This window comes from Alosa alosa, chromosome 15 (assembly GCF_017589495.1).
Source record: "Alosa alosa isolate M-15738 ecotype Scorff River chromosome 15, AALO_Geno_1.1, whole genome shotgun sequence".
Lineage (NCBI taxonomy): Eukaryota > Metazoa > Chordata > Actinopteri > Clupeiformes > Clupeidae > Alosa > Alosa alosa.
In genome coordinates, this window is record NC_063203.1 from 1,162,035 (window position 1) to 1,183,784 (window position 21,750).

Consider the following 21,750-nt stretch of genomic DNA (forward strand, 5'->3'; position numbering starts at 1 on the left):
AGATGTATATCCTCTGATTGTAATGCTTATCTAGGCGATATTGGTAACATTTATTTTGTATTTGGCCTGTTATAAAATCATGTAGACTTATTGAACAATTGAAACACATTAGGAACCGCCAAGTTGGAGACATGCATAAAGACATTGCTGCAAATTTAAAACCGGATTACTCTGGAATGGCTAACTGTGCAGGGGAGTGCTTTACACTTTTATGTTCGGTAAGGTCTGCTGTTTATTCTGATGTATGGTTTGTCATATGGTTTGTTTGTGTTGAGGTAAAGTTCGTGAAGTATTCCACCAAGATGAATGGGTAGGGAGACCGGCGCAAAAAAATATGATTAAATTAAAGTTACTTTTCTCGCGAACCGTTTACCACAACAACTAACCACTAACATCGTTTAAAGGCTGAGAAAAAGCTCTTTCGTGTGATACATGTGATGTCTGTGATGAATAGGCTACTTCGCAAGTAGTTTAGCAAATTTGGGTGTGACAGAAATACCTTTACAGAGCAGCAGTTCTGGCCATATCGGCTCTGGCTCACATGATGTACTGCTTTAAATGCATTATCGCTTCACTACTCAACACGCGAACAAGAAAGAAAAGAAAAAAGAAACCAATGTGTTTATGTTGCGATTTCCGATAGGCCCAGGCCTAGAGAAAAGACAGCTATGGTAACCTAACAATTAGGATTTGCTTTGCCTACGATCCATACTCGCATTAACTGAATCTTATCAACCCGAACTGCGATGTTGAGTGACAGGATGCAATGCCTAATAATCTCACTGCCTTCGGCATAACTGCTAACAGTGCGCCTAGGCCTACTGTTAAACACCTGAAAAATATTAAGCTGCTGTTTTCTTTTCATGACGAGCACTAGGCCTACTCTTGAATGATTTATGACTGAATGGAACGTTGCGTTTTTAAAGAACTGCTTATCACGTCGTGTGACAAAGTTTACACCAATCATCATCTTCTAATGTATCCTTATGTTGAGATGTCCATTCTCTTTGCCCTAGGCTATCATTTGTGCGCGAAGCATGTTTCAATTAAGACAGTACACAAGCTATTTTTATTGTTGTAATATTGAACGATTTCATGAATAAATTGTACGCACAGTACATTGTATGGCCAAGGCAAGGGGCAACTCTTCTCTTTAAAATCTGTTCACACACCTGCTGTATCTAAAGGCCCACGCACATAAGGCCTACGACTATCACTCTACACGCCCCCTGTTGCACGTCACAATTTAATTTACTATAGCTGATCCTGCCTCCTGGCTCCCCAAAATGCCGCATCATGTGAACAGATCAGCAGGCCGGCAAATTTTCACCTCGCTTTCAGACACAAAAAGACGGCAAAAAGACGTCCCCTCTTCCCGCAAATTTAGGGTGATCTCTGTGTAAAAAGGCCTTATGGTACAACGAGTGGGCACTTTAGTAATGTGTCAATTTATTTTCAGCTTAGTGTTTGGTCTAGGGTTGTCATTATCAACATTTAATCAACATTTTGTAATGTCTAACTAGGGTTGGGCACCGAAACACAGTTCTAATATGGCACCGGTGCCGACCCAAACGGTAGTAACTGCATCGAATAACAACATGGATGGATAACAACATGGTGCCTCATTTCGGTGCTTAAATAGCTTTTTTTTTTTTTTTTTTTAAATACGAGGCATCACTGCATGTCATGCACCATCTCTAAGGTCTTGCTCTGATAGCAACACATCCAGATCACATCCAGATACAGTTAGCTAACATAAACACTGGATGAACCAGAGGGGTGCACCACATAGGCGAGTGGACAATGTTTGACAGCTTGCGTGAGCCCAAGTAGCTTACTTTAAAGCGATATCGCGAGCTCCTGTCAATCTAGCAGTGGGCCTTAATTACACACAAGCAAAAGGCTATAAAACAACATCAACAGTAGCCTATATGTTACACAATATCCTTGCTAATGCGCTAACTGCCATATATTTTAAATGTCATCAGCAAAGTTGTAAGGTGAAAACTTTATTTCACGCGTGTTCTAAACAACATAATGGCATGATCTTAATCTTTCATGTGCATGAGGCCCATATAGCATCACAATGAATATGAAGATAATGTTAAAAGTTAGCTGGCAAAAACATAAATATGTAGGTTACATACCTGATGTCACTGAGCTGTCAAAGAGGCTACGAAACCATCTCCATATGTTACCGCTAATTAAACTCAGCTGACTGGTGTTAGCGCCTAGCCATAGTTGCTGTTAAAATGCCTAGCGTTGGGAATCTAAACACTTAAACACCGACAAGTAGCCTAACATGTTCAAAACTATTTTGTTATGGGTTATGACATGAAATTTCTTGAAGCATTTGGGAACACACTGAATTAATTGGAAAGTAGAGTCCCTGTTAGATTAGCTTGCTTGCAAATGCCGTTGTCCATGACCTGGCAGTTCTATGGCAAGCGGTTTTAACATACCTTATGTATAAAACCGCCTACACGGGTAAACTTGAAAGCAGAGCTTACCATTGTGTGTGCATGCATGGCAAGCTGTTTTAACATTTAAATGTATTATTCGTAGGAGCAATGAGATATATTGATAGTAAATTGAATATAACAGTTCAATTTCATGTTCAAATTTGTCTTATCAATAAAAAAAAAGCAATTCATGCTTTAGACCATTTTAATTTAAAACATTTTAAAAACAAAGTACCGGTTCAGGGACCGCTTCGGCACCGGCACCATTTTAGAAGTATCGACTTAGCACCGGTATCAGATAAAACCCAAACGATACCCAACCCTATCTAACACCCACATTGTTTCAGTCGAGATTAAATGAATTGGCAGAAAAATTGTCACTTTGGATAAAAGTTTCAGATTAATGACTAAATGTAAATATAAAATGTAAATCATGTAAGAAGGAACGCTTTCGCAGGTCTTTTATTCCATCTGCCATCAGAATGTAAAACACCACTGTCAAGAAAATCTGTAATGTTAATGTAGTGTCTGAACTTCATTATTAATATGTGCATTTTCCACTGTACATGTGATGTGAAGCTTTTTTTTCTCCACCATATATGTATTGGAAATTGTGATAGCGATATACATCACGATAATAGAACCATTTCAGAACAGGTTACATAGACCCTAAGGAAAGCCAAACTGCTAAATGTATTTTTTTTTTTTGAAAGAAATAAAGAAAATTTGTATGTAGTTTTTAGAACATTTATTGTGCAAAACTGTAATTATACAACATGATGTTGCAGATAAAAAAAAAAACAAGTACACTAGATGCAGAGACTAACAAAGAAAAAGCTTAAAGTATTGGGTTTCTTTCCTTTAGTGCAATTCTACCATTCTAAAAGGCACTACACTTAGTTACTTTAAGTCCTTTGTTCTTAAATGCTACCCAAGATGCAGACAACAAGAAAAACTGGTGTCTTTTTTTGTTAAGGAACAGACACTGTACTGAAAATACTTTCAGTATTTGGCAAAGAAAATTCTTCTGTGTAATGCAGAGATACTTTAATTAAAAACATGTTTCAAACAAAGCTTCTTACCTGCAGCCGAATGTAATGCATTTGGTTTTAAACATTTTGTTCTCTTAATGATGTACCAAATGTAGTTTTAGTTATTGTCTTAAAGGACACAAAAGATGCAAAGAACAGAAAAACTGGTGTCTTCTCAGTTAAAAAAATCAACACAACAACAAATCTTAAAATTGGACACTCCATTTGTCATTTGATAGGCCCTACAGATTGTTAGCCAGGAACACAAGCTTGTCCACAGTTTCTGGCTTCAACAGAGACCGGTGGCATGTAACAATGTTGCCACCAATGCTAAATGCCCTGAAGGAGCACTTGTGGCCGGGATACAGAGATATTTCTGGGCCAGTCTTGCCAACTGTGACGGAATTTCTGCTACCGCTCTGGTCTTGAACTCCTGGCGGTCATCAGCTATATATGTATCGTTAGACTGTGGGTCGACCAAGGAGGCCTTATCCATCTGTATCTTGCCAAGTGGGTACCAGGTGTCTGGTTTTCCTGTTTGCTTTCAGTACCTGTGATAGGGCCTTCTCTTGTTCAAGCACCCTCTGGATCATCATCTGGCATGAACCCCACCTTATTGGTGTTTCTGTGATGAGCCAATGAAAGGGAAGATGCTGCTCTGCCTGGGCTTTCCTCAACTCTTTTTTTCTTGTTTTCTAAGAGTATGAAAAGGCACTCAAAATCTAGGAATATCTAGGAATTATTAGTACTACTACTACTACTACTACTGCAACTACTACTACTACTACTAGAGTCTTCAAGAGTTTTTTAAAGACAGAGATGATGGGCTAGAGACCTGGATGTATAGCAAGATAGAGGAGATCAACTTTAAGATAATAAGCTTGTACTTGCTTTGGCTTAATGTTGTCTTGTGTAATTGAACTATGCAGGTCTCTTGGAGGGGAAGTGACTCATGATGTGGAGTTCATGATTTTCGAAGGAAACCGCTACAGCCGTAAAGGCTTCCTCTTCAAAACGTTTGCCATGTCTGCTGTGGTAAGCCTCCATGCTATTTGCTACATATCTAACATTGAGACTGTATAGTGTAATAACATGGGCGTCAGTTATCCTGAGGCTGCTTGCAAAAAGAGGAGGTCATGCCCCAATCACCCAATGTCACCCAAACAACACGCTTAATAGGAGAATAACAGAAATGTCACAATTTGATTCATTATTGATTTTTAGGCTCAAGATTCGATTAAAAAAACAATTCCTCATATGATTGCAGTAGACATACAATTTAAAAGAAAAGACACAACAAATTAAGTATAGTTTAATACTACTCAATGTCAGCTTTGAGTAAGATTTATTGTTTTCATTCTGTCCACTCATAAGGATGGCCAACATAAAGTTATGACTTTGACTACATAATTTAATAGGCCTACTTGATGATGATATATAGCCTGCCCCCTCGGCAGTCCCCTCGGCCAATGTGCGAAATAGGGAATCATGTTTAGCCTTCTGATATTGATGCTGATTGAAGAAGATGGAGTTTAAAGGTTGTTGATATTTCAGTTCAAAATGGTGTCAAATTGCACCTCTCCCTCTTACACCTCTCCCTACCCTCTTCCCCATACACACAGGTATGTACACACACATACACACGCATACAAACACACACACACCCATACACATAAAGACACACACACACACACCATTATCGCCCCACACACACTCACAAGTAGGGCTGGGACAACGCGTCGATGTAATCGATGACGTCGACGCAAAATATGAGCGTCGAATCGTCAAGCATAACGTGTGCTGCTAAATATTTTTAATTTTACACCTTCAGTGTTTTCCATACGTTGACTAATCTGTGGCTGGGCACCACGAAATCAAAACCGGCCACCACACATTGATGATCTATGTTGTAGGCCTGCTATTTAAATTAAAGATAAGATAAAATAATTTCATTGAGCTGCACTTTTTACTCACACAGCCTTTCCTCGCCCCGCCCGCTCACTCTCGTAACGAGCCCGCTGCTCCTCCTCTGCATGTGCATTTAACAAAATATTCACGATTGTTGAAGGATTGTTGTTGCCACATAGAAGCACTGCATAGAACACAGTGGGCTAAATTGCTATTAAATCCACTTAGCATTGTGACCATGCTGCGCAAATTTGTTCAAAACCGCTGCATTAAAGTTAAAGTAAACTCTGCTTATCACAACATAGTACATTGAGGAGACTAAACGAAGTTAAGTTACAGTATGCAATCAAGCAGTATCCCTATCACAAAGCTAACGTTAGAATACTGTTTGGATGTCAAGTTTAGCTCATTTTATTGACTCTGTTTGCAAAATCCTGATGGAAATGGAAAAGTGTTTTCCAAGACTCAAAAGTGCTTGTCCAAAGGAGAAGTACAAACTGTTATTTGAACTAACTACGTTATGAATTGCATCCACACATCAGCAGCCTTTTAACTGTGTTAATGTTAATTGCAAGGATTCCCACACGAACGTCTTAAAATGACTCAATTAGACATACACTAGCCTACTGAACTTTATTGAATGCTACCTCTGACTAAGAATGCATTAGGCCTACTGTGCACTTGTAGTTACTTGCACTTCAGTCTTTTATTTTGGAATCTTAAGAGCAATAAACATATAATGCAATGTTAAAGAATTCATGTTTTTTCATTCAGATATGTAAATAAACATGGATAAGTTGCTATTAGTGAATTAATGGGGAGATAATCGATAATCGAATCGAAATCGAATCGGACTGAAAAAATGAATCGTTAGATTAATCGATTAAAAAATAATCGTTTATCCCAGCCCTACTCACAAGCGAACACACACATACATATACACACACACACACACACACACACACACACACACACACCATTACCCCCACACATACACACACACACACTCACACACACACACACACACACCATTACCCCCCACACACACACACACACACACTCACACACACACACACACACACACACACACACACACACACACACGAGCGAACACAAGCACACACACACACGGAGAAGCACACATCAAAATAATCAAAAGTAAACGCACACATGCACACAAACATACACCAAAGTTGCAAGAATAGGGCATGGAGTAAGAGATGGACACACATTGATGAGCATGATTTATTTTTGAGAGAATGGGTAGGACTGAGCAGCGGTCATATTTTGTACAGCTACAGTACCCTCCTGAATTATTGGCACCTCTGCTAAAGTTGACTAAAAAGACTAAATCATCTTTTGGAAATTGATCTTAATGCCTTAAGTACAAAAATGATGAAATATCCAACCTTTAAGGACCCCAATTTCTTTGTGAATGAATAATGTATCCTAAATAAATAAATGTTCTTCCTTAAAATACAGGGGTCATAAGTATTGGTACCCCTATGTTAAATTTCCATAGAGGCAGGCGTTTTTTTTATTTTTAAAGGCCAGTTATTTCATGGATCCAGGATACTATGCATCCTGATAAAGTTCCCTTGGCCTTTGGAATTAAAATAGCCCCACATCATCACATACCCTTTACCATACCTAGAGATTGGCATGGTTTTATTTCAGTTCGCCTATTAGCTGGTTTGATTTGCATTGAGCTCAATGAGCATCATTGGTATGGTATAGCCCATTGAACTGCATGTAGAATCTTGCGTTGGGGGTTTGGGACGCTAAACTGCATAGATATATATACTGACTAAACTGCACGTATACCATGACCCCACAACTGCATGTCCCCACAAAACTGTGTACCCATATCTATGTCCAAAGCACTTCTCAAACCGAACTAATGTGCCCAAGTGTAATGCTATTCTGAATTCTATGTCTTTTTCCTGGTTCTGCCACTTTCCATCAGATTACTGAGGGTGTGAAGCCCACACTGTCTGAACTGGAAAAGTTTGAGGATCAGCCTGAGGGCATTGATTTGGAGGTCGTCACAGAAACCACAGGTACTGTTTTCAAGTTGATAACTGTTCTACTGTACAGGGTTCCCACGGGTCATGGAATTTCTGGAATATCATGGAATTTTGCTAAGTCTATTCCAGACATGGAAAGTCAGGGGATTTTATCATATCTGGGGCAAAGTCATGGAATATCAGGGAATTTTGTTGTAGCAGTTTAGAATATACTTGCCAAAACACATTAATACAAATGTATTTCCACACAGAATTGGTGTATATCTGGTTATTAGCTTTACTGAATGTTTGAGTGGTGATGGTTAGCCCAACTTTGTTTCTTCAATACCCATTTATTCATATTCCGCTCTAAAAAGAGTCAAAGATTCTTGAACGCTATGCGGCTGCTCAGAAATCTTCTCATTATAGGTCATGGAAATTCAGAGTTTTTTGTTTTTTTCTCTTTCTGCAGGTAAGGAAAAGGAGCATAATCTACAGGCTGGGGACAACGTGGAGGTGTGTGAGGGTGAGCTGATCAACCTCCAAGGAAAAATCCTCAGTGTGGATGGGAACAAGATCACAATCATGCCCAAACATGAGGATCTCAAGGTGCTACATTTACCCACAGCATCTATCTTCTTATGTCCTGCATGGAATGCAGAAAAATGTCACGTTATAGTCGAACCACTTATTGATAACACTGATGCACATAATGCTGAATACTGATGCTTTATACAGGAAGAATAACCATATGAGGTGGTGTTTTAAAGGATAACAATACAGGGTTGTCATAATGATAACAATTACATCATGTATTGCTAAAAAAAATCAGTGTTGCTTGCAGCTGTTATTGTATAGGGATTGTTTCTGCACAGGACCCACTGGAGTTTCCTGCACGTGAGTTGAGGAAATACTTCCGTATGGGTGATCATGTTAAGGTGATTGCGGGGCGCTATGAAGGTGACACGGGACTCATTGTGCGAGTCGAAGAGAATTTTGTCATCCTCTTCTCTGACCTCACCATGCATGAGGTAAACTACTGTTACTAGGATGCTGTCTGGACGTTGAAATTCTGTGGCTGTTGATACCATAACCCTTTGGCACTTGTTTTTCATAACCATTTTTCTTCTATCTACAGTTGAAAGTTTTGCCACGAGATCTCCAGCTATGCTCAGAAACGGCCTCTGGTGTGGATGCGGGGGGGCAGCATGAATGGGGAGAGCTGGTGCAGCTGGAGCCCCAGACTGTGGGAGTGATTGTCAGGCTGGAGCGAGAGACCTTCCAGGTATACAAAGACTCTTGAGTTCAGAGTGCATGTCTCATCAGAGGTTCTGTGCTTATCACCCATCTGTTTTCTTTTAGGTGCTGAACATGCATGGTAAGGTGCAGACAGTGCGCCATCAGGCAGTGAACCGACGCAAGGATAACCGCTTTGCTGTGGCCTTGGACTCTGAGCAGAACAACATCCATGTGAAGGACATTGTGAAAGTCATAGATGGACCTCATTCGGTATGTAACATGTCCTGTAAGTAGGGCTGAACAATTTGGGAAGGTTATATAAATGTGTGTGTTTTTTTTTTTTTTTTTTACCAATATATTGTGATTTCATATGCAATATAAATTATTCATTCCAGAGAGAAATCATGTTTTTTATGCCAGATTTGTATGACATTGTAGTATTGCTTCAGTTTTATAAGGAAAATTTGAGGTGGTTCAACACGCTTCTCATGTCATGAAGGGTTCTGAATGGCTCATTCTTGTCTCACTAAATTACATGTTTCCAGACCTTGGCACTTGGCAGCTCATAAACAAAGGCTGGGTTTTGTAATTTTGGTATTACATGTAAGCCTGACGCAGCCAAAAATAATTCTGTGGAAATGCATTCCAGTAGCAGCAACTGGAATCCATGCATTTCCACGACGGTGACAATTGATGATAGAAGTCGAAGCATGTGTAAAGAATGTCATGTGGCGAAAATGTTGGTCCAAAAATAAACATGCATCGATGCTTTATGGGGGCACATCGATGCAACCATCAATGCAACATATCGATGCATTGTTACACCCCTGATTCCTGGTAGCTCAATAGTTTATGACAGCGGTGTTCAAATTCTTCCCTGTCAAGGGCCACAAATGAATTGGGGTGGAGGGCTGCAGGACAAAAAATAAATGTTTAAGTCGTGGAACATTACAAAAGAAAAAAAAAATACTACTCTTTACTGTGCTTGTGTATTTTAATTAACATCATGAAATTATTGAACATCCATATTCCATATGGCTGTTTTAAGAAGTAAAAATATACGGTGTATCTGAAGCAAGCAAAATCTTTTGAAGAAAAGCATATGGAGCAATTATATGTCTTGAAAGAAAGTTATTTGCATCAATATGAATTCATTATTAATAAAGAACACAACATACTCCTACGGGACAAATTGACAAGTTCTTCAGAACAATCTTCCCAGGAATGGAGACTTATTTAAATAGAAACCATATTTTGTAAAACTCACAATGTGTTTCCATTAACTTGAAGTTGAAAACATATTAAGGAATAATACAGTACATATCCAATATTAATACATATGTAATAAACTAAATATATTTATAGAAATAGATTTGATTGAGCAATGACAATTGGACAATTCAGTGCAGAACATACCCCTGTGACAGACATCGCATTACATTCTTGACTGTTAATCAGTTGGAATATCATGGGAGACATGAAACCTGTCACCACTAAAATAATTCATGCATTATTAAACATTACCTCGATTAAGGCTACTTGGGTATGGCTTAAGGCTTGACTACACGGTGGTAGCGAAAATCGAAATCTGCTTTTGATAGCCTACCGGTGCCGCTCCACAAAACGAATTAAACGTTATTGTCAGTGTTGGGGGTAACGCAACTTCGCAAATCAAAACAGTGTCTTGTGTGATAATTGAGACAGTAGAGAAATAACTGTTCAGAATTAATCTGTAGCTTCTGCAAAACAATGTCGTTGGCGATTTAATACTATCTAGCGACGTTTTTAACAGGCTAGACAACTATGACCCACGTTAATTTGCCCTACTTCTTGACTGCAATGTAGTCAATTGACTGCTTGACATGTCATTTTTATTTTTCTGTACAATAAACAAATACATCTGCTTTATGCCGCAGAATTACATTCATATTTGGCTGACTTCTGCAGACGCGCCACTTCCCTCCCCATATTCCAAGATTAAGATAGTAGCCTATACAAAAAGTACTTCATACTATCATAAAAATTTGTTAAAACGAATAGCTATTCGCAATTTGACAAAACACTGTTGCGAATGCGAGGACGATATGAGCCTGTTGCATTTAGTTAGATGTCCGAGTCACGCATAGGCTAATGTTTGAAAACCACTGGCTCGTAATCACAATAATTTAACACACGACAGTTGAATAGCCTACTTCATCATGTCCCCATGCCTTCATTTTTGTGAGTAGCATAGAGATCGTTCAAAACAATAAAGTATGGCTCTCCGTTTGGGACATCGAAAACTAATGGGTAGACTACCGTCGGAGATGCTGACTTGCAAAGGCCTCGGGATAACACGTTATCTCCACTATCATCAGTCATGCCTTGTCATACCTTGGTCAAAGTGAGGAATGAAAAAAAAGTTTGAGAACCACTGACTTAACAAGTTACCTGCAGTCCATAACACACAGAATCTGTTGCAATATTCTGATGATATTGGCGATGTTATCGGCAAATGTTTGTTTTCCAAAGTAAGAATTTCACTTCACCATGCACCTTCGACAATGAATAGCTCATTACACTTGTTACTGTTAAACGTAAGCCTAACTGGTATCATTACAAACATTATTCTGTGTCCTAAAACAGGCATATTTTATGGCATTGTGTCATGTAAGTTCGTTGCAAAATCTAGAGAAATGTGTGAGGTGGTCAGCAGGGGACAATTGACCTGTCGCTAAGCCCCGTCCCCCATTGTTGCCGTGTGAAAACTCGGACAAACAAACCAGACTTGATTAGAAATACATTGTGGACAATGGCAGCTGACAGTATATGAAAGCAGGCTTTGAGGACGTTTTGGTCGATAAAAGGATTTACTTTCCTCCAGAAGCTATCAAAAGGGACTTAATAGCTACAGTAGCTAGCTAGTGGAAGATTGATACTAAGATATGTTAGGTTACGTTAATATTTGATGTAGTAAGAATATAGTAGTTGGTTAATGAGCATTTTCATCTTGGGATTTAACAGGGAACCTGTGCCCACGTTGTTGGCTTAGTTGCCTACATTACGTCGAGCTGTTGCAAACGCGAGCGAGAGCGCCCTGTAGGCTACTTTGATGAAAATACACCCCGTTTTCTAGCCTCTCGGGGTACCGGCTATCAGTATTACACGTCCCCAATGCAAAACGTTTGACCATGGTTATCCGTTCGGGTTTTTTGAGTTAATAAACTCCATAAGTAACCATTAATTTGTCATTTTATGCCTGCCCCCTGTTGTTTCCTATGGAGTTGTCCGAGCTGATGTCCGAGTCCCGTTGAGGCTGGACTGTCATTGGCTCATCAGCGTTCTAAGGGTGGCGCTTGGCGACAGGTCAATTGAGCCACACATTGGATTGTGTTATTACATGAACATTCCACACTATCCACAGCTGTGGTATTAGGGGCAGGAGGATTACTGTTAGCGCAGGCTTTATATAAAATTCTTCAACAGAAGGCCTCGAATGCAGGCTTGCCTAAAATAAAGGCCTGTGGTTTGCGCAGCCTACAGTAAGTAGGTTAAAATATAGCTGCAAGCAGCAATGTGGGGGCCAAGCAGGCAGTTCAACAGGCCAGATTTGCCATGCAACTCAATGCCGTGGCATCAGGCATATAGCATTAAGCAGTCACAACAAGTTCCATGTCAAACAACCCAAGATTGGCTGAGTTACAAGGTCAAGTTTCACATCAAAACATAACTGATTTTGTGTGGCTGAACCAGGGCTGAGTGTCGCCGCCCCCTCCCCAGCCAGCCCACCGCCAGAACGCCCTGCCCATCCCACCCGCCCCACCCTTGCACGACGCATTAGAATGAACTGGATGGAACTTGCTGTCATCAGTTTCACATCAAAAATAAAAGATCGATTGAGATATGATCATGCTTGCTGTGATTTCAATGCCCCATAGAGGTCAAAGGTCAACAAATTATTTGTGCATCATCAGGATGAACCAGACGGTTTTATGGGCTGCCATTGACCTCCATTGCAGAATAATGCAGCAACTACAGGCCAAAATACATTTTTGCCAATTCCAGAGCCCCCTAGAGCTCAAAGGTCACCAAATTTATTGAGCGTCCTCCTGATGGGTCCTGAGGACCATGTACTAAGTTTGGTTTTGATACATGAAAGTGTTGCTGAGATATGAGCTCACTTCCTGTTTGGCGGCTTCGCCGCAAATTTCGATTGGCTGTTACAGGCAAACGCTTCTATCAATTGTTCCAGAAAAAAATACACTGATAAGGCATGGTCTAAAGATGGTCTCTGCCAATTTTGGTGAGGATCCGCTGAAATTTGTGATCTGCGAAAACTTGTACGTGTTTTTGATTTAATCCAATATGGCGGCCGAATCAATAACGATGATATCACAAGTTGGCTTGGGTCGGCCTAAGGACCTCCAACAGTATTACCCGACACCACTAGTGCATTTTAATTCTAAGCACAACAGCAGCTACAGGCCAAAAGGCATGTTTTTAAATTACAGCGCCCCCTAGAGGTCAAAGGTCACCAGATTTCTTGAGCGTCCCCCTGATTGGATCCTGAGTCCATGTACAAGGTTTGGTTATGATACATCAATGGGTTGCTGAGATATTTGCTCACTTCCTGTTTGGCGTCTTCGCCGCAAATTTTGATTGGCTGTTACGGGTGAACGGTTTTAGTTCCGAAGACGAAAAGGAGTATCTTTTGTGAGGCTTGGTCTGAAGATCATGTGTGTCAGGTTTGGTGTCGATTGGACAAAATTTGTGACCTGTGAAAACGTTTTAGTGTTTTTGATAAAATCCAAAATGGCGGAAAATACATCATGGCGGAAAATGACGTCATAGGATGCGTTGAACTCGGCTTGGTCCAAGGATTCTAACAATACATCATTTTTGACAATCGGGTCATCTAGTCAAAAGTTACGCGCGTGAACGCACGTCCAACTTTGGCCTATTGGTGGCGCTAGAGCGCTCAAGGTGCCGGTATGAAACATGGTGAAATTAATCATGAGACTGTCCCCAATCAGTGTGCCAAATTTCACAACTTTCCACCAGACGGTTCTATGGGCTGCCATTGACTTCAATGACGGAAGCGTAATAATAATAATAAGAAAACGTAGAAACACAATGGGTGCCTTCGCAGCTTTGCTGCTTGGCCCCCAATAACAGACCCGCCACAATGTGCGGTATGATGGTTTTTTACAAGCAAGATGTTTTTGGTGCCCTACGCACACTGCATGTTCTTAAATAACAATGATCATCAGTAATATTCGACCATTAATTTGTGTAAATGGGCAAGCGTGACCATCTTGATTGGCTGATGATACTGTTGGCTATGCCGAAATAGTTTTCAACATTTTGAATATTAGTGTCGGGTGAATTAGGAAATATTCTCAAAGTAGCCTTATGGCTGAAAGCTGCTTGGGATCCCCCGTCAAGCAATATAACCATACAAACGCTCTTCCTGCACTCATTGTTTCAAAAGGAGTAATTTCGGCTTTGTCAGAACTGAAGAGCTGTGCACGGCACGGCACGGCATGCCCAATGAAAATAAATTAACACAACACAACACAGACCCCGCTTCTCTCGCGTCAGTCACTGACATGAACAAAACACAGAACCCGCTTCTCTCACGGCAGTCACTGACAGTAGCCAGGAATAAATGCATGGGGGAAAACACTTCCCCATGACAAAGACATCGTAAAACACTGAAAGTTAATATTTTGTCACTAGCAACATACATCTGTCCTTTGTCAAATGTGTTATGTTCCAAGTAGCCTAGTGCGTAATTCTGCTTCATAAAGTTGAACAAAAACATTTGCTTATTTCACAGAAAAAAAATAAATAAATAAATAAAAATAAATAAATAGCCCCTTAGGGTCTACAGTGCAGAGTTGATAAGTTATGGTAGGCCAACTTGGAGTGAACATACAAACAGGGGAAATTCTTTCTCTAGTAGCTGAGTAGCTGAGTAACATCACTCTAAGTTCGCCTTTAAGCAAAGAAAACGATGATTTGAAGACATCTGTTTTGTTGGAAGGGCAAGGGGGTAGCAACAGGGCAACACAGAGACAGGCCCGATGGAAGGGCTGTTATGAGTATTAAAATATGGGATATTCTACGGGAAAACATTAAAACGGCAGGACAGCGGGGTAAAGTTAAAATACGTGATAAACACGGAAAAAGTTGGCATGCATTGTTTCGGTCCCCGTGCACAGGGATTATTTGTCATATTATTAATCACATATGATTATTTGTGAAATTGTGCCAACAGGTGCAACACATTTGAAAAGGAAGGACTGGTAGCATGCAAGCTCACAGGAAAGATTGATTTAAGAACGTTATCACAGTGTGTGGCTGTGCAGCACGGGCAGAAGACAGCGACAATTGGCAGAGGAGGGTCATGTCTTTTTTAACAATTCTGTCGGACGGTCATTGAACAATTTCTAACAGGCAAGGGAGGGTCATGCAACTTTTGACTGAAGCACTCAAAATTCCTCCGGTGGCCCCTTCAATAAATAATGAACCGTCCCTAGATTGCTACTGGGCTATATGTCTTGGTTCATGTCTGTTAACAACTCATTGCCGTCAAATGCGTATCTCGCGGTTGTATCCATTAGAAACAAACATGCAATGTGAACGTCTAGGATTGGGGAGAGCACTAAATGCTCTATGAATAAGCACAAAGTCAAACCTTTAAATGAAAAACACTCTTTAATAATCAAAAAATAAACCGCTAATGAAGTAAACTTGTGACCATCAAAAATTGTTTATCGCCTGTAACAGGACGTAGCAGGAAGGCATTTGGCTGAGCAACGGAGGTTAATATGCTCTATATTTTGTCCAAATGATGTCTGTCTATCATCGTTGCACTTTCGGAGAAAACCAGAATGTTTAATTTGTCCCTGCGTTTCTTCTACGGCTGCAAACGGGATTCACTCGCAGTTAACCAAATATTTCTTTATTAGGGCAGGGCAGGCATATTTCTGGCTATTAAATTATTTCTAAACCAGTCTGCTAAAGTCTGTAGTGAAGTCTGTTTAGGGTTTTCCAGGCTCCATTTCTTTTTACGAGACACCCTGCTCACTTGAGACATCTACCGGTTGTTTGGGTTGTTGCAGCGTCGTTGCACCGTCACTGGAAAAATACAAATTAAAGTCGCGTGAACCCACGCACGGACCGCGAGTGAAGCTGGCCAAGTCGAAGCACTGCCCACTGTAGCACTGACTGCTACGCTAAACCCCCACTAGCTAGCGAGCTAGCTATCAAGAAACCAAGCTAAACACATACAGGACTCGCAATAAAACGGTCGAGCAAGCACATTGTTCAAGAGACTATCAAATCACATTACAAAAACGAAGTTCACCCAAGGGTAGGCTACTTAGAATTTCAACAGCAACAAAGCCAAGTCGGAGTCCGTTTTGCAGTCTTCTTAGAAACTACAATCTGACTACATTTTCGAGGCGCGTTTGGATACTTCCGCTGAGTTATATCCGGATGTGTTCGGTCCGCGACCAGAAAGTTGCATATTCGTTTTTTCCGCGGAGAAGCACTAGGGGGAGACGAAGCACCCACCAAACGACCCAAAAAGTGTTGTAGAACCATCAGAACGACTCTCAACCTGCATAATTAAGGTCATTTTTGCTAAAATTGTTGCATAGGGCTTCTTTAATTACAGTTGTGCTAATATGTTTACATACCTTGGCACAAATGCCACAAACCTAAAACTCTACACTATGCCTAATAGAAAAGTGCACCATTCTTACAGTGAAGGTGGATCTGCTGGTGAAGATGCTAAGAAGATATAGAGCTTGCATGTGTACTCCTCTGACAGAGGTTCATGTACAGTGGGTCCCAGTTAAAAATTGACACTTCATTCACGATCATGGTGAATGGTGAAATGTAAGTACAACTGCAGCCGCTTGGGGGCAGCATAGTCCGCTGTGGAGTTCCACGGTCGAACCAGGCGGGCGATTCGACAGCAAGGGCTGTGATTGGCGAAGTTTTCAGTCGTTTCTCTGTGTTTTTAGCAGCCCCTGCAACATGCTAGTCCACTGTAGCCTAAGTCTTGTACATAATGTTAAACATAGTTTTGGATTCAGTGGCAAGATTTCTTGATTGTACAGTGTCTGTCTCTCAGTAATGTTTTAAAATGAGAGCTTCGTCAGCTGGCAATAGGCTACTTTGTCAGTAGTCATGAGAAGTTCGCTTGCTAACAGAACATAAATATGCTGCCCAGAAACCTTGTGAATAGTTCTGATTTTTTTTACTACACTAACGAGGTTGAAATATAGACTTTGCCTACAGCATCTCCTTAACAGTAATGTTAACAAAATGACAGCATTCATATGACAAAGAAAAACGAATTCGGTCACTCAAGACTGTGCCACAGCAACCAGTGTAGGCTACAGTCCTACCCAATAGGCCTACTCGAAGCAGATAGCGTTGTCTGACAGTCAAGTGGGTTAATGCACGTATTTCCAGAACAGGTCTGCAACTTTCAGGTAGTTCTGAGTTCGAATCTAGGCAGGAGCAGAGCCATATAAAGGCCTAGGCCTATTGTTATCATTTTTTGCAAGGTGTTGCTCCTGGCAATACTTGTTTATAAGACGTTTGGTGATTAATTGATAGCTGTTTTTGGGACCGTTAAACGTTCTTTATAATGAGCGCATCCGGGAGTAAAAAAAACGACTGTTACGCGCTGTTACAACTGTAGGCTACAATGATTGCAATACAAAAATATGCGGCGTGTTAGTTTAGTTAGTTTTGTGATGTTTTGCACTTTTGCCTCATGTGTTTTCAGGTTTGAGGGCTTTTTGGCAAGATTGACCTTGGTTAGACTCTGCATATGTTATTTCTCCATTATGGAAAATAAAGTCAATTTTCGACACACGTCTGTTTATTAGTTCAATAACAAGTGTTGCTTGTTAAAACATGTGACTAGTGAAACTCAAATGATTTTAGAAATATTTAGCCAAAGCCAAAAGTGTGTTAGAGAGAGGAGGCGCGGTGCAGCTCAGATGTCTTCTTAATTTTCTTTATTCTTTAGTAAAAGGTGCAGAACATTATTAAACTTTGACTAACGCGTTCGATATTCGTTAGTCTAAAAACATCGACACATCGAAATGTTAGTCAAAGTTTAATAATGTTCTGCACTTTTTACTGAAGAATAAAGAAAATTAAGAAGACATCTGAGCTGCACCGCATCTCTCCTCTCTAAAATATCTGTCCTGGCCTGGTTGCAACGGATTGTGGCCAAACGACAGAAGAAGCGGAGAACCCTCCTTTGTCTACCAAAAGTGTTACTTTGTGCCCTGCGCTCCCCACTGCTTGTGAAAGAAGGGGATGGGGGGGGGGCTTAACGTGAAAAACCTTAATGTCACAAAGCGGCAACGAAGTCGGTTTTAGGCTACAGGCCTTCATAATGGTAGGCTACAGGAAGTGGGGGAGGGTATGGGATGACCAGAGCCGTCATCTATCGTCTTTCCAGGCACACAGCTCGTTATATAGCCTATCGACTGCCTTAACAGATAGGCTTTGCTCTTGGTTTGGCCTTACAGTTTAACTCAATGCTCTTGTTGCTTGCAGTTTGTTAAATAAAGCGATGCAGATTACATTATTTATTTCTGATTAATTGCGTCTTTTGATGTATTTTGCAACATTTGCTTGTTAGGCTGGGCTACTGTCAATGTCCTGTACAGGTCAATGTTCAACAATTGCTGGTGTAGGCCTAGGCTATTAATCAATTAGGGACTGTTCGTTATTTATTTAATTAAGGGGCTACCGGAGTTTTGGGAGCATTAGTCAAAAAAGACGTGACCCTCCCTCGCCAGCAAGAATTTTTTCTATGACCCTCCAAAGTGATTGAGAAAAACGCATGACCCTCCCCAGTCCCAACAATTTATTGATGCCTTAGGCTACTGGGTCAATTTGGGAGCTTGCATGCTACGACTCCTTCCTTGAAATGCCTTGAAAAGGCTGTCGTTTGCACAATTTCACAAATAATCCCCGGGACCGAAACAAACCTGTCAACTTTTCCCGGGTTTATCGCGTATTTTAACTTTTTCCTCGCTGTCTTAGGAGGAGCTGCAGGGCCGTTGCAAGGTGATGCGAGGCCCCAGCGAACTTGACAGATGCAAGGCCCTTTTTCACTTACGTGCATGAAATCATGCGATAGCTTACTTTACACATAGCCAAGGCTATCGTCGGTGTATTTTAATAGTAGCCTAGTCTAATAAGCTACACCAGCTTGCCTTTTAAGAGGGGAAATTCAATTGTATAGCCTATAACATTAGCTGAGTCACATATTTGGCCATTTGGTGTTTATCATAGGCTACATCACGAAACCAAATAGTGTAACAAAGGCGAACACTTTAACAGGGGGAATTAATTGGGCATGAATCATTGTGCTGAACGGTATTTGTCAATGAGCAGAAACACACACGACATTCAAACTATTGATAAGATGTACTGGTCTGTATCTATAGGCTAACATTGGACAAATAAATGACACTGACTCGCCATATCCTGACTCAGGAAAAAAAACATTTTCTTGCTTTGCCGCAAACTCAGCAATGAAATCATAGGCCAGTTTGCAGGTAGCCCAACGTCTTTTTCATAGAAGGGAGAGCCCAGTCTCTCCTGTGACATGGAGGTGCGCAAATAGTTTTTAATAGCCTGTTCAACTTCGAAAAGCTTCGTTCACCCGATGCCAGTCACTGATCGCAATTTCAAAGTTCGGAAAGCTTCATCTTTTTAAGTTTTAAGTGCAGTGGCCCCTATCTGCCCCCTTTGGAATTATATCTCGAGCCTATTATAAGGTCCAGTGCGTTATGTCCTGGGATTCGGATGTGGTCAAAAAGAAAAGAAGAAACACTTTTTTATAGATGGTTATGAGGAGCAATGTGAGCGAGAAATTTGATGATCATTGATCGTTGTTTTGGGACGTTAAGCCTTTTCCATAGGCGTCAGTGAAGGAGATTGAAGAATGACCATTTTTTTATACTAAAATATTTCTTAACTACAAAAACTCAGTGTCTATAAACTCAGTGTCATTCAGACTCAACCCTCTTGTTGTTTTATTATCTTTTTCGTTGTCGTTTGAACGTTGGCAAGCAGGCATGTTGCGGTTGCAATTTAAGGGAAATTTCTACAGTAGGCCTACAACATGCTGTTAGGCTGGGCTACTGTCAATGTACTTGTACAGGTAGATGTTCAACAATTGCTGGTGTACAGGTTATATAATCAATTAGCTAAATCATTTGTCCAGCTGTTTAAAAAAAATTTCGTGCTACATTCAAACGCAAAAGGTGCTTTGATATATTTTTCGTTTGAACGTCGACAAGCAGGCATGCTTTGGTTGCAATGAATGAGGATAATTGCTTTTTTTTTGCATTATTTTGAATATGACTCGCTCCAGTCTCAACAGCACGTACTTTTTCCACACGCTAAGTTCTTTGTGTGAATAGAGGACACTGGTTTCTTAAAACATTAGGTAAAAAAATGTGTGTGTGGATGCAAATCCTGTTTTGTTTTTCAACTGAGACATACATAGATTCATACAGAGCCCCTGAAGGACCATGGTGGGAATGTGCTTTGAAAGTGGGAATTTATTTTTAGTGCCCCTTTTGCATTCCCTCGCAATACTTTTGACTTTGCCAGGGAACGCAAAAGTTATTGCGAGGAAACGCAAAACATATTGCAATGGAGCATGAAAGGGCCTCTAAAAAGATTTTTTTTTTAATTCTGGCAGTTAATTAGACGATTTTCACACAATTTTGGACAGAAACATTAAGACAGGCAAACTGCATGATAAGAGAGAATAGTAGCGAGGTTTAAAGCTGCAGTTGGCAAGATTTTTTTGATCATTTTCACTGAAACCGACACTCCATAGTTCGACAGAACAACATAAATCAGCCGGTTTTAGAAAAAAACCTGCACTTCTACCTCCACCTAGAGCATGTTATTTGTTTGCCAAAAATCCACAGCTCCCGGTTCTTCTGGTCCAATCAGAGCAGGGCTGTGTGATATCTGACAGATCACAGTCTGGTGCGCACTGATGAGCACAAACTTGATGAGAGGGTGCTCAGTGGTAGTAAACATTCAACATTTTGGTCCCCTCAATCTGTCAGACTTGCCAACTACAGCTTTAATTGACAGAAATTAATTTTGTGTGTAGGCCATCTAGAAACTACAACAGAGTCAACTTTGGTAGCCCATCGGTCAAGTCAATCAATTCGCTTTTATTTATATACCGCATTTTTATGCACAGAGTGCAATCCAAAGCGCTCAACATACAAGACATTGACACACAAGACAAAAGATACCAGGCGGAGCGGAGTAGTTGCCAGCGTACCCGTGACACTAAGACATTACAAACAAATGTATAAAATAACAAATGACACACAAGCCGGACGGAAATGACGAACATTACATGGGAGAGGCATGTCTCATCTGTGTACCCGTAACCTATCAACTTTGGTAGTTCTCAAAGCTGTTTGGGATTAGTGAGTCTAGGCGAGGCGAGTCGCACTCATGTCCCATCTTACCTGCTGATCCAGCAACAGGGGAGAAATTTATTCACCTTTAGCTTTGTCTCTGGTCAAAAAGTCTTCGTAAAGTCTTCATAGCATGTAAGCCTTGTCTGTATAAGGTTGTAAGCTGATTTTATGGCCATTACTTCCCATAGTTTTTGGGAAAGCTTCAGTACCTACAGTACCCAACAGGACAACAGAGCCTGTGCAAGAAAAGATGTAGGAGAGGAAAAAGAAAAGCTGCTAATATGCTGCTACGGAGAGCCAACCAGTGCAGATACAAACAGAGATGTGGGCCCACCCCAACACACACACACACACACACACACACACACACACAATTTATGTCAAATCAAATAAGGGTGTTGCTGTACCGTCTCAGATTTGTTCAAACTTACAAACCTTGTCTATATCAAGAATGGGTCCCAAAACCAATGTGAAAATCACATTGTCTGGTAAGCAATGTTTGGGCGTTAATGTAATGGAAAGTATTATTTAAAGGCAGCCCAAACTTTGTCATGTTCTCAGTATGACTGAACATGACAACTGCTTAGTATATCTGTCTAATCTAATGTTTTTTGATGCA

General features: G+C 40.6%; 1 protein-coding gene across 4 annotated transcripts in view; it reads left to right on the forward strand.

The window, feature by feature from the left end:
• The window catches only part of supt5h (SPT5 homolog, DSIF elongation factor subunit), a 59,934-nt gene that overhangs the window by 18,205 nt on the left and 19,979 nt on the right, over positions 1-21,750 (forward strand). For all 4 annotated transcript variants that reach the window (XM_048264629.1, XM_048264630.1, XM_048264631.1 and 1 more), the window contains 6 exons: positions 4,423-4,528; positions 7,368-7,461; positions 7,880-8,016; positions 8,283-8,438; positions 8,546-8,692; positions 8,770-8,916. In XM_048264629.1, coding sequence (XP_048120586.1) covers positions 4,423-4,528; positions 7,368-7,461; positions 7,880-8,016; positions 8,283-8,438; positions 8,546-8,692; positions 8,770-8,916 — 787 coding nt within the window. The remainder of the gene's footprint in view (positions 1-4,422; positions 4,529-7,367; positions 7,462-7,879; positions 8,017-8,282; positions 8,439-8,545; positions 8,693-8,769; positions 8,917-21,750) is intronic.